The 16,350-nt window shown below is 41.9% G+C and overlaps 2 protein-coding genes across 2 annotated transcripts; both read left to right on the top strand.

Annotated features, from left to right (window-relative positions):
• Window positions 1-2,087: 2,087 nt before the first annotated feature.
• LOC141618161 (uncharacterized) lies at window positions 2,088-12,551 on the top strand. Its single transcript, XM_074435268.1, has 2 exons — window positions 2,088-2,313; window positions 11,875-12,551. Exons 1-2 carry the CDS (start codon window positions 2,088-2,090, stop codon window positions 12,549-12,551), a joined length of 903 nt encoding a protein of 300 aa, XP_074291369.1.
• Window positions 12,552-12,788: 237 nt separating this feature from the next.
• LOC141618160 (uncharacterized) lies at window positions 12,789-13,514 on the top strand. The gene has a single exon (XM_074435267.1). The coding sequence runs from the start codon at window positions 12,789-12,791 to the stop codon at window positions 13,512-13,514; it is 726 nt and encodes a 241-aa protein (XP_074291368.1).
• Window positions 13,515-16,350: the final 2,836 nt, after the last annotated feature.

The following is a 16,350-nucleotide window of genomic DNA, read 5'->3' as shown; positions in this document are numbered from 1 at the left end:
TCAATCCTCTGAGATCAAATATGAACCTCACAAATCTGTATCCTCATGTTTGTGCCAAATCAACTCGTGCCTTTCATGTTCACGCTTTTGACCCCCCCCCAATCTCCTTTTCTCGTGCCTTCCACCCCACCACCCTCCATGCATAAGATTATTAAACACAAATTTCATTTTGCACACTTTATCGTTGTCTTCAAATTTACCAATTAATACCCAAGTAAAGAAAGTAGCATCATTAAGAGTATCACTGTATAAGAACTTATCTATATAGGATTCCAATGGAGATTTGAAAGAACTTGTAAATTCATTATTGGCAAACTTATGTTCATGGAAATAATCAGGATTTTGGCTTGTCTATTCTCTTGATGGAATCGCCCTACCCTCCACAACATCTTCATTCTCTTCTTGTTGATAATCATCCTCATTAACAGAGTTTGTAACTTCACTATCAAGAGCATCAATCGTTTCCTCATTATCATAATCATCGAAGATCGGCGGCTGACTGAAATCTACAAAAGAGTTAATGTCGAAAATTATTAACTCCTCCTTCCCTAGCTCTCATTCAAATTTCTCAAATATAGATGGTGAAATAAAACATAAGGCAGAATCAATCTCCAACAAATTTTCTTCAGAAGAGCACGAATTCTCCTCGACAAATTTCACATCCTCCTCCGGCTTAGACCGTAAAGATTTTTCATAAAGAGTGCGCAAATCATCATGGAGGCTATTCAAAAAAATGGGATCGTCAAACCAATACATATCAAACAAGGATCTTAAACCTGTCTCTGATGCCAAATGATACGAAATTACTTGAAAGAATAAGATTCTTTAAGAGTGGCAGCGGAATTAATAAAACTGAACAGTGCCGAGGACTGTATGATTGTCGGATTTATGTGATTTGTACGGCTCTGAGAACTGTCTAATTATAAATTCAAAACTGTAATTTTTATGTGTTTTTATAATATGAACGAAACAAATAAAATAAAGGATACTTGCTTGATCTACACCTATAGCTCAACCAATCGTGAATTATAATCAAGACCTATTGATTATATTATAACGGGTTAATGCTTGAAAACGCGTCAAATAATAACAATTTGGAACGAAACGTGTCGAACCTAGGGTTCACAAAACTTTCAAACACAATAAAGCAACAGCTTCAATTTTCTTAATCAATATATCATGCTGAAAATAAGAATACAATGACTCCTATTTATACTAACTATAATGACTCCTAAACCGATTAAGGAAACTGATGTGAATACGAATCACCTTGATGAAATAATTCTCGAAACAAGAAAACCAAGACAACCCGAGTCACCAAGCATGGATCAGTTCGAATAAGAGTCGAGAAAAGTGCATGATCACCCGCCAATGGGACGGGTAAAATCGTGTGGAGCAAGGGATGGACCTCGAAAATGGGCAAGACCAAATGCATGGAATAAGCTCACCTAGTTTTTGTCATAGCCTAGTTTTTACAAAGGTCTTACCTAGTTTTTGGTTTAGTCTTGCCTAGTTCTTCCACATAGCCTAGAATTCACAATAAGGTATTAAAGACTAGCTTTGGGCATCATGGATTTCGGCCAATATAAGGCTTGTAGTCCTCATTTGTTTATCATCCAATTTGAAGTAAAAACTTGAGAGTATTCTCTAAAACTTGTCTTGTCTTCTTGTGTTGTTACACGAGTAGTTTGGCTTAAGAGGTCGAAACGCGATTTCGCACCTTGCTTGAACGAGGGACGTGATCCTAAGTTTAAGTCGGATTGTTTGACGAGTATCAAACAATTCACCCATTGGCGTAGCTATAGGTCTAGCTACGACAAATATCCCTTCTTTTTCATTCAAATCTCGCTACGAATATACGGATTGATCGGGTTGCACCTAGTGCATTCGGATCCTTCGTCTATTTGCTAGTACAAGTTAAGACTTCCGCTTGCGATTCACATCAATTGTGGTATCAGAGCTTCGGCTCTTGATTTCCATTAATCGAGACGATCCAGGGGTCTTGATTTCTTCACACACAAAAAAAAGGTTACTTTTCACGTCCAGTACTGTTCAAGGTACTGTTCATCAAAAAAAAAAAAAAAGATATGGATCCCGATAATCCTAATCTCCTTCAAAGTCTTATAGAAGCACTACAAAATCTTTCGGAACTTAGCCCACGTGGAACACAACGTCGAGGTGAACAAAGTCGAGAAGAATTCAAAGTAAGTGAACTACCCGAGATTGTGGGAGGCACGGATCCCGAGGATTACCTCGAATGGGAGAGGAAAATTAAACGGATGTTTGAGTTCAAGGACCTGGATGACGAGAAGTGTTGCAAGTACGCCATTCTACGACTGATGCGTGTCTTTTATATAAGGTTTTCACCTCATTTTCACACGCATTTCTGTACTTTTTATGTAGCATCTAGCTACAAATGCCCCCGAATATCCTACTTTGGTTCGTTTTATGTAATTTGCAGGAATTAACCGAAGAGGAGTTAAATCGAGCCTAATTTGTCCCAATTGCATGCATTCATGGAGAATAAGGAGCCGGAGCTTGGAATCTAACATTTTGGAGACGCGTGAACTGGTTTCGGAAGGCATTTCAAGTCTAGCGTGCCTATAAAGCTCGATCGAGTAGTTTTCTGCTCGATCGAATGCTTCATATACTCAAGATTGATCGATCGAGCAGTTTAAGGAGTCAATCGAGGAGGTTTTGCAAGAAGTGCTCGATCGAGTGGTTTATAATCACTCGATCGAGTGGTTTGGTGTTCATTTGCTCGATCGAGTAGTTTATTTCTACTCGATCGAAAGGTTTGTCCTGCTTCAGTTAATTCCCGCCTAATTATTTTATGGGCTTTTGTAATTAGTCCATGGATTAGGTTTTAGGATGGATTTTTCGTATAAGATAGAGGGGAGGGACTACGTTACTCTCTCTCTCTCTTCTCACGTTCGTTTTACTCTACCTAAGATTACTGTTCTTGGATTTTTGTTCTTCCTTTACACTTTGCTACTCGGAATTGGATTTTGCGATTGGTATTATTATTCTACTTTTATCTTTAATCTTATTTATTGCTTAAATTCATTCCCTCTTTTAATTGTTATCATAATTGCTTTAATTCAATCCTATTTAGTTCTATCATCATGTTTAGTTTTAATTATCTATTTGTCATTATTATTAATTCGATGGTAATGAGTAGCTAATTCCCCCTGCTAAGACTATAAGGTATCCATAATCATGAGGGAATAGTAGTCGATTTATTGGGTTAATGCGGGTGTAATCTTTGTTGTTTAAATGCTGCAATTAATTGTATCTGTCTGATTGAGTCGACGCGATTAGACATTTATATCTTAGTGACCCTTGACCTGGACCGAATGGTTGGTAAAGGCGAGACTAGTAGCGAGCAATAGGGTATTGTAGTGAGGGCGAAAGCTAAGCTATTTACGCTTTAGGGTGAATTAAGGACCGAAAGGTGACGTTCGCTACCCCTTAGATCGTATTTGCATTAATCTGAGACCTAGATTTCTTGACTGAATGATTATGGTGAACCGTCTGTCTTAGCTGTTCCCCCTTATCTGATTAATTCCTTCCTCTTATTTCCTCTTCCATATTCTTCTTAGTTTAGAATATCACATTTAAAACCCCCCCAATTTGGGTACCTTGACGAACTTAGATTAAGCTGACAATTTCCTACCTTTCTGTGGATTCGACCCGACTTCCCTAGCTATATTAGTTAGAGCCAGTTGGTATTTTTGACAGGTACGCGACAGACGTGTCAAATTTTGGCGCCGTTGCCGGGGAGGTGGCGTAATTTTGTTGCTTTAATTAAGTTTGTCCCTCGTCTCAAGGAATTTATTCCTTGGGGCTGATCTCATTTCTGCAAAGTTTTGATTAGTTTTGCAGGTTAGTTGTTGCTTTGAAAGTTTAATTGCTAGGATGCCTACGATCACGGAGCATATAGAGCCATGTGGTAGATGTGGCATGGAAGGGCATGACCCTATCGGATGCATGGAAAGTGTAGAGCGCGTTCTTGCTTATCAGAAATACAAGCAGGGAGTTCCTTTCTCTCAGCTATATGAAGAAATAAATAATGTCTCTACCCCTTCCCTGCCAGCTCCGCTACCGATTCCTCCTTCTGCAAGTGAAGAAATTGCCGAATTAAATTCTATTATGATGAGTATATCACGGCAATCTGAAACGGTCATATCGGAATTGAAAGAACAAGTCGCGCAGTTAACACTCGCGAAAGACCAAGCCAAGCTTCTTCCAATATGCGATCCAGACAGTGCAATGAATTTTCAAAATGACCTTACTCATGAAGAAGACGAGGTTTTGATAGCTGAAGATACCCCGGAGGACGATCTAGATGAATTCTTAACCGAAATACTTGCAGCGTGTAATCAAGATACTCGATCGAGTGATTTCTCTACTCGATCGAGTGAATCAATTCATCCTATCACTCGATCGAGTGAAATTACTGGTCGATCAAGTGGTGCACAATTTACTGTTGGTCGATCGAGTGATATTATTACTCGATCGAATGAGTTTGCTGCAGAAATCACTCGATCGAGTGACAAAACTGGTCGATCGAGTGAAACAGAGGAAGAGAATGGTCGATCGAGTACTTTAAGTGGCGGAGATCCTATTTTGCTATCTAATGTCGCTACCGTGTCAACTTCCCCTGCTGTGGAGACGTCACGCATTGATAAAGGTAAAGGAAAAGTTGCGGGTCCACTCGTTGCTACCAGGGTACCCTTTCCAGGCCGTCTGAAGGACGCAAAGATCGAGCGACAGTACGGTAAGTTTGTGGACATTGTGAAGAACCTCCAGGTAACTGTCCCCCTTTCCGAACTTGTTACTCAGGTATCCACTTATGCTAAATTTATGAAAGATATTGTGACGCGTAAGAGAAATTTGAGTGAATTTGAGACGATTTCATTTATGGAAGAGTCTAGTAATTTACTTTTAAATAAGGGTCCACCTAAAATGAAAGACCCGGACAGCTTTTCCATTACCTTTATTATAGGCAACATGGTCATTGATAAGGCTCTCTGTGATTTAGGAGCCAGTGTTAGTGTCATGCCCCTTCCTGTCTGCAAGAAACTGAACATGAGTCATTTTAAAGTGACTAACATTACCCTACAGATGGTTGATAGATCTGTTAGGAGGCCCTTAGGTGTCTTAGAGGACGTGCCTGTGAAAATAGGCGAGCTCTTTATCCCAGTAGATTTCATTGTTTTAGATATAGCTGAGGACACCCGGACCCAAATTATCTTAGGAAGACCATTCCTTTGTACAGCTGGGGCTGTTATTGATGTCAGACAAGGGCGTTTGACTCTTGCAGTAGGGGATGACGCGATCACTTTCAGTCTGCCTAGTACTTTGGCTCGACCAATGATAGAGGATATTTGCTATTCGGTTGATATTGTTGACGAGTCTATTGATGACTTCTGGTCGGGTTCTTTTATGAAGGACCCACTAGAAGCCCTTATGCTTTTTGATGAGTGTGCAGATAGCCCAGACGACGATGACGCTGCGTTGGAATTGCTTGTTGATGATTTGGATGAGCATGAGGGAGAGCAAGTGGAACAAATGATTAGCACTCTTTGCTCCATTGAGGTAAAAGTACCGGAACGTAAGCCTCTCCCTTCTCATCTTAAATATGTTTTCTTAGACGATACAGAGCAATATCCAGTCATTGTTAGTGCCAAGCTTAATGATGATCAGCTGACTGCTTTGTTAGGCAGTACTTAAGAAAACAGGAAAGCAATGGGCTATTCACTGGACGATATCAAGGGGATTAGTCCCGATATTTGTATGCACAGGATAGAGTGGAGGAAGATCACAAACCTTGCGGCGGGGTCGGCGCCAGGTGAACCGAGAAGATGCGGGATGTTGTGATGGCTGAGGTAATGAAGGCCGCTAGACGCAGGTATTATATATTCTTTGGTAATTCCAAATGGGTAAGTCCAGATACAAGTGGTCCCGAAGAAAGGAGGGACAAAATGTTGTTCAAATGAAAAGAATGAATTAATACCTACTCGAGTAGTGACTTGGTTGGCGGATGTGCATAGATTACGTGAGACTCAATGCCGCCACCAAGAAAGATCACTTTCCCCTTCCTTTTATTGATCAAATGGTAGAAAGGTTAGCTTCTCATAAATTTTTTTGCTATTTAGACGGGTACTCAGGGTTCTTTCAGATCCCTATCCACCCCGACGATCAAGCTAAGACTACATTTACTTGTCCTCAAGGCATTTTTGCTTATCGCAGGATGCCTTTTGGTTTGTGTAATGCCCCTGCCACCTTTCAAAGGTGTATGATGGGGATATTTTCAGAGTATATTGAGTCTATCATGGAAGTTTTAATGGACGATTTCAGTGTGTATGGAAGTGATTTTTCTAACTGTCTGTCTAACCTTGAGAAAGTGTTGCAGCGCTGCATTGAGGTTAATCTTGTGCTGAACTGGGAGAAGTGCCACTTTATGGTCAACGAGGGAGTTGTTCTAGGGCACTTAGTTTATGATAGGGGAATAGAGGTTGATAAAGCAAAGGTGGAAGTGATTCAACAATTGCCGCCCCCTGTTAATGTTAAGGGGGTGAGGAGTTTCCTTGGTCACGCCGGCTTTTACCGCCGGTTTATTAAGGATTTCTCAAAAATTGCTAAACCACTTACACAGCTGCTACTTAAGGATGCCCCTTTTGTGTTTACTGATGATTGTCTTTCTGCTTTTAACAGGTTAAAGCAGGCTTTAGTCTCTGCGCCGATTATACAGCCTCCCGATTGGGACTTGCCGTTTGAGATTATGTGTGATGCGAGTGACTATGCACTAGGAGCGGTGCTAGGCCAAAGGAAAGACAAGGCTTTGAATGTTATCTACTATGCGAGCCGAACTCTGGATGAGGCTCAAGTGAAGTACACTACCACGAGAAAGAGCGCTAGGCTGTAGTTTATGCCTTAGAGAAGTTTCGTACTTATTTAGTTGGGTCAGAAGTCACTGTTTTTACCGACCATGCAGCTTTGAGGCATCTCCTTGCTAAGAAGGAGGCTAAACCACGGCTACGAGATGGATACTCCTTCTTCGGGAGTTTGATTTGCGATTAAGGATAAGAAAGGAGCTGAAAACGTTGTAGCTGATCACTTGTCGCGACTGATGCGACAAGAAGGGGAATATTCTCTACCTATTGATGATTCTTTTCCTGACGATACCTTAATTGCTGTTATATCATCTATTGTTAACCAAGAACCTTGGAATGCAGATATAGCTAACTTCGTTGTCAGTGGCAAGCCGCCGCCGACCTTTCTCATCGGCCAGAGAAGCGTTTTACGTATAACGCTAAGCGATATTCAGGATGATCCTTACTTGTTTAAGGATTGTGCGAGACGGTCTCTCTGACGGTGTATTCCGCAGTGGGAGACCAAAATAGTCCTGGAAGGCTGTCACTCCTCTTCATATGGTGATCACCACGGTCCATCGCGCACCGTGGCTAAGGTACTTCAGTCTGGTTTTTACTGGCCTTCTTTTTTTGCTGATGCTAGGTCTTTTGTTTCAGCCTGTGATGCTTGCCAACGATCAGGGAACATTTCAAAGAGACATGAGATGCCACAAAACGGCATCTTAGAGGTTGAGGTCTTCGATGTCTGGGGCATTGATTTTCAAGGACCGTTCCCATCCAGTAAAGGTAACAGGTATATCTTAGTGGCTGTATACTATGTGTCGAAATGGGTTGAGGCAATTGCCTCACCTCATTGTGATGCTAAGACCGTGATAAAGATGTTTTAAAATATCATATTCCCCCGATTTGGTGTCTCTAGGGTCGTCATTAGTGATGGGGGAATGCATTTTAAGGAAAAGAAACTCACTTCTATTCTGTCCAAAATTGGTGTCCAACACCGGCGTGGTTTGGGGTATCACCCCCAAACTAGTGGTCAGGTTGAGGTCTCTAATCGCGAGCTGAAAGAGATCTTGTCAAAGGTAGTTTCTAAATCACGGAAAGACTGGAGTCTTAAGTTAGATGACACATTATGGGCCTCTGAATCGCCTTTAAGACACCAATTGGTGCATCACCTTATAGGCTAGTTTATGGAAAATCGTGTCACTTACCTGTTGAATTAGAATGTAAGGCTTGGTGGGCAATTCGTGAGCTTAATTATGATCCTAAGTTGTGTGGTCAGAATCGTCTTTTGCAGCTAGATGAGTTGGAAGAATTTAGGCTTAATGCCTATGATAGCTCGCGCATTTACAGAGAAAAGACGAAGAGATGGCACAACAAGAGAATCCTACCTCGTGAGTTTCATGTTACGCAAAAGGTGCTGCTGTTTAATGCCCGATTGAGATTATTTCCTGGCAAGCTGAAGTCCAGGTGGAGCGGCCCTTATACGGTGACAGCTGTCACCAAATTCGGATCCGTGGAGCTCGAAGATTCCGAAGGTCATAGATTCAAGGTGAATGGCCAATATGTGAAGCATTACCACGAGGCGAACGAAGCGGACAATCGTGTTGAAGTCTTGCACTTCGACGAGCTTGACGCGCCAATTAATTGATGCCAGAAAGGTCGTGCGGGACCTCTTAAACCAGCGCTCTCCGGGAGGCAGCTCGGACTGTTTTATTGTACTTGTGTTGAACATTTTATTTTCTTTAGCTTTATGTTGAACTTTAGACGCTGTTTTACGAACTCCTTATGCTTTTCTAGCTTTGGAATGCGTGTTTTGCAGGACACAGTACTCGATCGAGTGGTTTTAGGCTCGATCGAGCACTTTTTGGGAAAGTTTTCACTCGATCGAGTGATAATTGTCCTCGATCGACCAAAGTCAATATCACGCTTACTCGATCGAGTGGTTTTCTACTCGATCGAGTCCTTCCCTGCACCAGTTCACTCGATCGAGCTGTTCTAAGTGCTCGATCGAGCAGTATGCTTCCCAGCTGCTGTTTTACGTCTATGGAGCTACTGCTTGACTTTCTTTGACCTCCCATGTTCATGGTCGGTTTGGGGAGGTTCCTTCTTACGACGTTTTGTAAGTTTTCCGACTCCATTTATCCCTTTCTCTTCAGTTTGCATTTCTTTCCCTATTTTTGGTACAATGAGGGCATTGTACGGTTTGGTTTGGGGAGGTATGCATCCATATCTGTGTCTGCATGTTTTCTTGCATTTTTGCTTTCACGTTCATTGATTTCCGCATGCATTGTTGCTTTAATAAATTCAAAAAATTCAAAAAAATTCAAAAAATTCACGTTTAAATTGAGTCGGAACGTTTGAACAGTGACGTTACATTGAATCTTTACTCGAGCCTTGCATATTCTTGACATTTAGTTGGCATGATTATGTGCATAATCTACGAGTTTTTGTTTCTTTCTTATCTGAACGAATAGACTTGATTCATTATGTCGGCAAGCTACACTACATTCTGAGGTTAGAGCTTTATAAACTTGTGACATTCATGACCGGTTTCATTTAGGATGTGAGTAGTACTCTCTTTAAGGCATGTAACATCAATTTGCATAAGCATGAGTCTAGTCTTCTTAATACCTGTATGCATTCGGTCTATGGATGGTGACACATGTTAGGAGAGGCAGTCCCCTTTATTTCATTCTACCCATGAGCCCCACATAGCCAAATTGCCTTTTTGTCATATTAACTACTTTCTATAATACTTCCTACCCTAGCTGAGCTAGTGACGAGTAGTTCTTGGAATGTTTTATTGCAATATGGTTATTTTATCTGATTTCAGAAGATGGTGGAAGAATCGAAGGGAAAGAAAAAGGATGTTGAATTGTTGAAAAAAAAAATAAAAGAAAAGAATTGAGAAAAAAAATAAAAACGAAAAAAAAAGAAGAAGAAAAAATCATATGTGAAGAAAGAAAGAAAAATGAGAATTATATAATGATTCACACTCCCATGTCTTATTTATATCTTATGGGAAGTTGACGATTCTTGGTGTTCTGTGAGTTTAGTGCATTAATTTTTGCACCGTTTCATCTTGCTATTTTGAGTACGAAGTTGGGATGCAGTCTATGTTTGGATCCATTGTTGCTAGCCTGGCTATTAACTCCACACATCCAAATTCATCTTAGCCCCTTCCTACCCATTACCTCACTTACCCAAATGTAAGTCCTCGGCATGTGTCTTGGTCATTAGTATGGTTGGAATGCATATGTACGGTTGTAGAGACTTTATTCATCTTAACTGCATGCATGTTCTTATAGGTCGAGTTAGGTGAGTGTCTCTACTTCTTTCTATCCCTCACATATATACTTACCTTGTGCCTAATTTTGAGTGACGAGTGGCCCGTGAGAGTCCGACATCTTTTGAGTCTTGCAAGGTCGACGGTTCAGTAAGTTTGAAACATTGATTTAACTTGTTTGCACTTCTCATTTGCCATTTTGTCATTTTGTCGCATTAAATTGGTTCTAGTGGATGATTTGTAGCTGATGCGTTGGTCCCGTTCCATTATTTATTCTTAGTCGCATTCATATTTGCTTGGGGACAAGCAAAGGTTTGGTTTGGGGAGATTTGATGCGTGTCTTTTATATAAGGTTTTCACCTCATTTTCACACGCATTTCTGTACTTTTTATGTAGCATCTAGCTACAAATGCCCCCGAATATCCTACTTTGGTTCGTTTTATGTAATTTGCAGGAATTAACCGAAGAGGAGTTAAATCGAGCCTAATTTGTCCCAATTGCATGCATTCATGGAGAATAAGGAGCCGGAGCTTGGAATCTAACATTTTGGAGACGCGTGAACTGGTTTCGGAAGGCATTTCAAGTCTAGCGTGCCTATATAGCTCGATCGAGTAGTTTTCTGCTCGATCGAATGCTTCATATACTCAAGATTGATCGATCGAGCAGTTTAAGGAGTCAATCGAGGAGGTTTTGCAAGAAGTGCTCGATCGAGTGGTTTGGTGTTCATTTGCTCGATCGAGTAGTTTATTTCTACTCGATCGAGTGGTTTGTCCTGCTTCAGTTAATTCCCGCCTAATTATTTTATGGGCTTTTGTAATTAGTCCATGGATTAGGTTTTAGGATGGATTTTTCGTATAAGATAGAGGGGAGGGACTACGTTACTCTCTCTCTCTTCTCACGTTCGTTTTACTCTACCTAAGATTACTGTTCTTGGATTTTTGTTCTTCCTTTACACTTTGCTACTCGGAATTGGATTTTGCGATTGGTATTATTATTCTACTTTTATTTTTAATCTTATTTATTGCTTAAATTCATTCCCTCTTTTAATTGTTATCATAATTGCTTTAATTCAATCCTATTTAGTTCTATCATCATGTTTAGTTTTAATTATCTATTTGTCATTATTATTAATTCGATGGTAATGAGAAGCTAATTCCCCCCTGCTAAGACTATAGGGGATCCATAATCATGAGGGAATAGTAGTCGATTTATTGGGTTAATGCGGGTGTAATCTTTGTTGTTTAAATGCTGCAATTAATTGTATCTGTCTGATTGAGTCGACGCGATTAGACATTTATATCTTAGTGACCCTTGACCTGGACCGAAAGGTTGGAAAGGGCGAGACTAGTAGCGAGCAATAGGGTATTGTAGTGAGGGCGAAAGCTAAGCTATTTACGCTTTAGGGTGAATTAAGGACCGAAAGGTGACGTTCGCTACCTCTTAGATCGTATTTGCATTAATCTGAGACCTAGATTACTTGACTGAATGATTATGATGAACAGTCTGTCTTAGCTGTTCCCCCTTATCTGATTAATTCCTTCCTCTTATTTCCTCTTCCTTATTCTTCTTAGTTTATAATATCACATTTAAAAACCCCCCAATTTGGTTACCTTGACGAACTTAGATTAAGCTGACAATTTCCTACCTCTCTATGGATTCGACCCGACTTCCCAAGCTATATTAGTTAGAGCCAGTTGGTATTTTTGACAGGTACGCGACAGAAGTGTCAACGACTAAGTCGTGGAGCCTCCCTATGGTATGAAGGCTTTAAGGTAAAACGTGCCCGGGCAGGAAAGGAAAAGATATCCTCTTGGGAATCTCTCAAAAGGAAGCTACGCAAGAGATACGTCCCAGCCACGTATAGGCTCACGACGTATCGCAAGATTGCTGAGTTGACTCAAGAGAGGAGCAGTGTCTCAGATTACATAAATGAGTTTGAAAATCTTACTTTGATGGGAGGATTAGAGGAAAGTGAAGACTTGAAGATGGCTCGATTCCTTCGTGGACTAAATCGTAACATAGCCAATTCAGTTGAATTACAATCTTACGCTGACTTCGATTCCTTGTGTAATCTATGTCTCAAGGTCGAAGCTCAAGGGAAGGCCAAGCTCACCCTAACTCATGGTGAGGGTAGTCGAAGCTGGAGGAGTGAAGGACAATCAAGGGGAAGTCCGAGTAGTCGTACGGTTGAGACTACGCCTAAGACGATTTCCACCCCTGAGTCCGCTCCCAAAATACCCGTTCCTAAGGAGACAAGTTTATTTAGAGTACGGTGTTTCAAATGCCAAGGATTTGGGCATTTTCAGAATGCGTGCCCAAATAAGAGAACCATTGCACTAAGGGAAGCTATTGCCGTTCGAGACGAGTTGTATGATGAAGAAGAATGATTGGGTGATGTGTTCAACCTCGAAGAAAGAGAAGAGGAGGGGAACGATAGAGATGTCGAAACTTATGACGCTCCTAACTATGATTGTGCTTTAGTTCTTCGTACTTTGCATACTCAATCCACACCAATTGAGGCAGAACAAAGGAACCAGATTTTTCACACCAAATGTCAAGTGAAGGACAAGTGGTGTAGCCTAATCATCGATGGAAGGAGTTGTACCAACGTTGCTTCTACAAAGATGGTGGACAAGTTGGGATTGGATACCATACCTCATCCCAAACCATATGCGTTACATTGGCTTGATGACGGGAACAAGGTAAAGGTCACCAAACAAGTCAAAGTGGCGTTAACAATGGGCTCCTATGACGACAATATCTTGTGTGACGTAGTGCTAATGGATGCATGCCACATACTCTTGGGGCGTTCGTGGCCATTCGATCGCAATGTCATACACCGTGGCCGAAGCAACGAATATGAATTGGTCGACAAGGGTAAGAAGCTTGTCCTAAGACCGTTGGCACCTAGTGCTGTCCGTTCTTTGGGCACCCCACAAAGGAAAACCGCAAGCATGACCATGTTTGCACGTGAGCAAGAAGGTTGTGAAGTCTTAAAGGAAGGTGGTTGTGTCTATCTTATGGTGGTCGACGAGGCACCAAAAGTTGGGATAAAGGATGCCCAGCTAGCGGCGCTCTTAAAGGAATTCGAAGACGTTTTCCCTGAAGATTTACCACCGGGATTGCCACCTATTCGCGGGATTGAACATCAAATCGATCTCATTCCTGGAGCTGCGTTACCTAACAAAGCAGCCTATCGATGCAACCCAGCAGAGACCAAGGAGTTGCAGCGCCAAATCGAGGAGCTAATGGAACGAGGCTATGTTTGTGAAAGCATGAGTCCATGTGCCATTCCTACTCTTCTTGTCCCGAAAAAGGATGGGAGTTGGTGGATGTGCATCGATAGTTGAGCCGTGAACAACATAACTATCAAGTACCGTTTCCCGATTCCAAGACTTGATGACATGCTTGATGAGTTGCATGGCTCCGAGATCTTTTCTAAGATCGACCTGAGGAGTGGCTATCATCAGATACGAATGCGGGAAGGTGACGAAAGGAAAACTGCATTCAAGACCAAACATGGGTTGTACGAATGGACTGTCATGCCATTCGGGTTAACCAACGCTCCGAGTACTTTCATGCGGCTCATGAACGAGGTACTCAAACCATTCTTGGGAAAATTTGTGGTTGTTTATTTAGATGATATCTTGGTTTACAGTTAAAGCAAAGAAGATCACTTCAAACACCTTCGCAAAGTGTTCGAAACTCTCCGAGGACAAAAGCTATACGGAAAGAAGGAGAAATGTTCATTCTTGGTCGAGAGTGTCATATTTTTCGGCTATGTGGTTTCTAAAGATGGAGTTTCAGTGGGCCAAGCAAAGATCGAGGCCATTAAGTCATGGCCAACGCCTAAGTCCGTCACAGAGGTTCGGTCTTTCCAAGGACTTGCTTCGTTCTATCGAAGATTCATAAAAGATTTCAGCACCATCACAAGTCCCATCACCGAATGTTTAAAAAAGGGAACATTTGTATGGACCGAGGCTGCTCAAAAGGCTTTCGAGACGATTATCCAACGGCTTTGTGAAGCACCGATACTAGCACTTCCCGATTTTACTCAACCCTTCGAGGTAGAGTGTGATGCGAGCGGTGTTGGAATTGGAGCTGTGTTGGTCCAAGGAAAGCGACCCATTGCTTATTTTTCCGAGAAGCTAAGTGGACCTCGGCTCAAGTATTGCACATATGATAAGGAGTTCTACGCCATAGTGAGAGCACTCAACCATTGGAGCCACTATCTTCGCCCAAATCACTTCATTCTACATTCGGACCATGAATCCTTAAAATACATTAATGGGCCGCAGAAGTTGAGCTTAAGACATGCCAAATGGGTTGAATTTCTTCAATCCTTTCATTTCTCTTCGAAATATAAGGATGGCAAAAGCAATGTGGTGGCCGACGCTCTTTCCCGACGCTACTCTTTACTGAACGTGCTTGATGTTCGCCTACTTGGATTCGAGACCTTGAAAGATTACTACGAAACTGATCCCGACTTTGGTGAAATGTTTAGGATATGCCAAACAAGACCCCGAGGTGAGTTTATAACTCAAGATGGATTTCTTTTCAAAGGAAATCAGTTGTGTGTACCCAAGCATCAAGTCCAGGAGTTATTGGTACGAGAAGCTCATGGGGGAGGACTTGGTGGACATTTTGGTGTCACTAAGACTATGGAGGTCCTTAAAGAGCATGTCTATTGGCCTCGAATGCTGAAGGACGTGCAAGATGTGATTCGTAAGTGTGTCACTTGTCACGTTGCAAAGAGTACCTTCAAGCCAGGGGAGTACACGCCCTTACCTATCCCTAACCGACCATGGGAAGACGTGTCCATGGACTTTATTGTTGCTCTACCACGAACCCAAAGGGGTAAGGACGCGATCATGGTCGTAGTGGATCGATTTTCCAAGATGGCCCATTTTATTGCATGTCACAAGACAGATGACGCTAACAATGTGGCCGACTTGTACTTTCGAGAAATACTCCGCCTTCATGGAGTCCCAAGGACGATAGTCTCTGATCGTGACTCAAGGTTCTTGAGCTATTTTTGGAACACTCTATGGAAGAAGGTGGGTACCAAACTGTTATTTAGTACCTCTCACCATCCTTAAACCGATGGTCAAACGGAAGTGACAAACCGCACTCTTGGGGTATTACTACGTGGCCTCGTGAAAAAGACTTAGAAGGATTGGGATCTAAAACTCGCTCATGCCGAGTTTGCCTACAACAGGTCTCCATCATACGCAACGAAGCACTTTCCTTTTTGAGATCGTGTATGGCATAAATCCCTACCTACCACTCGATCTCATTCCCTTACCCGAGGGCGAGCTAGTCCACAAAAGCGCGGAAGAAAAGGTAAAATCCATGATTAAACTACATGAGCAAGTTCGCTCCAGAATTGAGTCGGTCAATGAGGTATACAAACAAAGAGCCAACAAAACCCGCCCACCAAGAGTTTTCAAGGAAGGAGATTTGGTTTGGGTGCATATAAGGAAAGAACAATTCCCGGGCAAACGAAAGAACAAACTCATGCCACGCGCAGAAGGTCCTTACAAGGTGATTTCGAAGTATGGAAACAATGCCTACAAGGTCGAACTCCCAGGAGACTACGGTGTCCACGCCACTTTCAATGTGGGTGACCTCTCTCCTTACATCGAGGATAATGGGATTGCAGAATTGAGGACAATTCCTTTCAAAGGGGGAGGAATTGATGTGAATACGAATCACCTTGATGAAATAATTCTCGAAACAAGCAACCAAGACAACCCGAGTCACCAAGCATGGATCGGTTCGAATAAGAGTCGAGAAAACTGCATGATCACCCGCCAATGGGACGGGTAAAACCGTGTGGAGCAAGGGATGGACCTCGAAAATGGGCAAGACCAAATGCATGGAATAAGCTCACCTAGTTTTTGTCATAGCCTAGTTTTTACAAAGGTCTTACCTAGTTTTTGGTTTAGTCTTGCCTAGTTCTTCCACATAGCCTAGAATTCACAACAAGGCATTAAAGACTAGCCTTGGGCATCAACGATTTCGGCCTATATAAGGCTTGTAGTCCTCATTTGTTTATCATCCAATTTGAAGTAAAAACTTAAGAGTATTCTCTAAAACTTGTCTTGTCTTCTTGTGTTGTTACACGAGTAGTTTGGCTTAAGAGGTCGAAACACGATTTCGCACCTTGCTTGAATGACGGACGTG

The sequence above is a fragment of the Silene latifolia genome, chromosome X (genome assembly GCF_048544455.1).
Source record: "Silene latifolia isolate original U9 population chromosome X, ASM4854445v1, whole genome shotgun sequence".
Classification (NCBI taxonomy): Eukaryota; Viridiplantae; Streptophyta; class Magnoliopsida; order Caryophyllales; family Caryophyllaceae; genus Silene; species Silene latifolia.
The sequence above is the reverse complement of the archived record's forward strand: the minus strand, read 5'-3'. Positions and strand labels throughout refer to the sequence as shown.

Bases quoted from the DNA above. Each gene is read 5' to 3' on its own strand.
- LOC141618161 (XM_074435268.1), top strand. From the start codon at position 2,088: ATGGATCCCGATAATCCTAATCTCCTTCAAAGTCTTATAGAAGCACTA. The intron at 2,314-11,874 runs GTTGCAAGTACG...TATTTTTGACAG, and splicing joins GGACCTGGATGACGAGAAGT to GTACGCGACAGAAGTGTCAA.
- LOC141618160 (XM_074435267.1), top strand. From the start codon at position 12,789: ATGGTGGACAAGTTGGGATTGGATACCATACCTCATCCCAAACCATAT.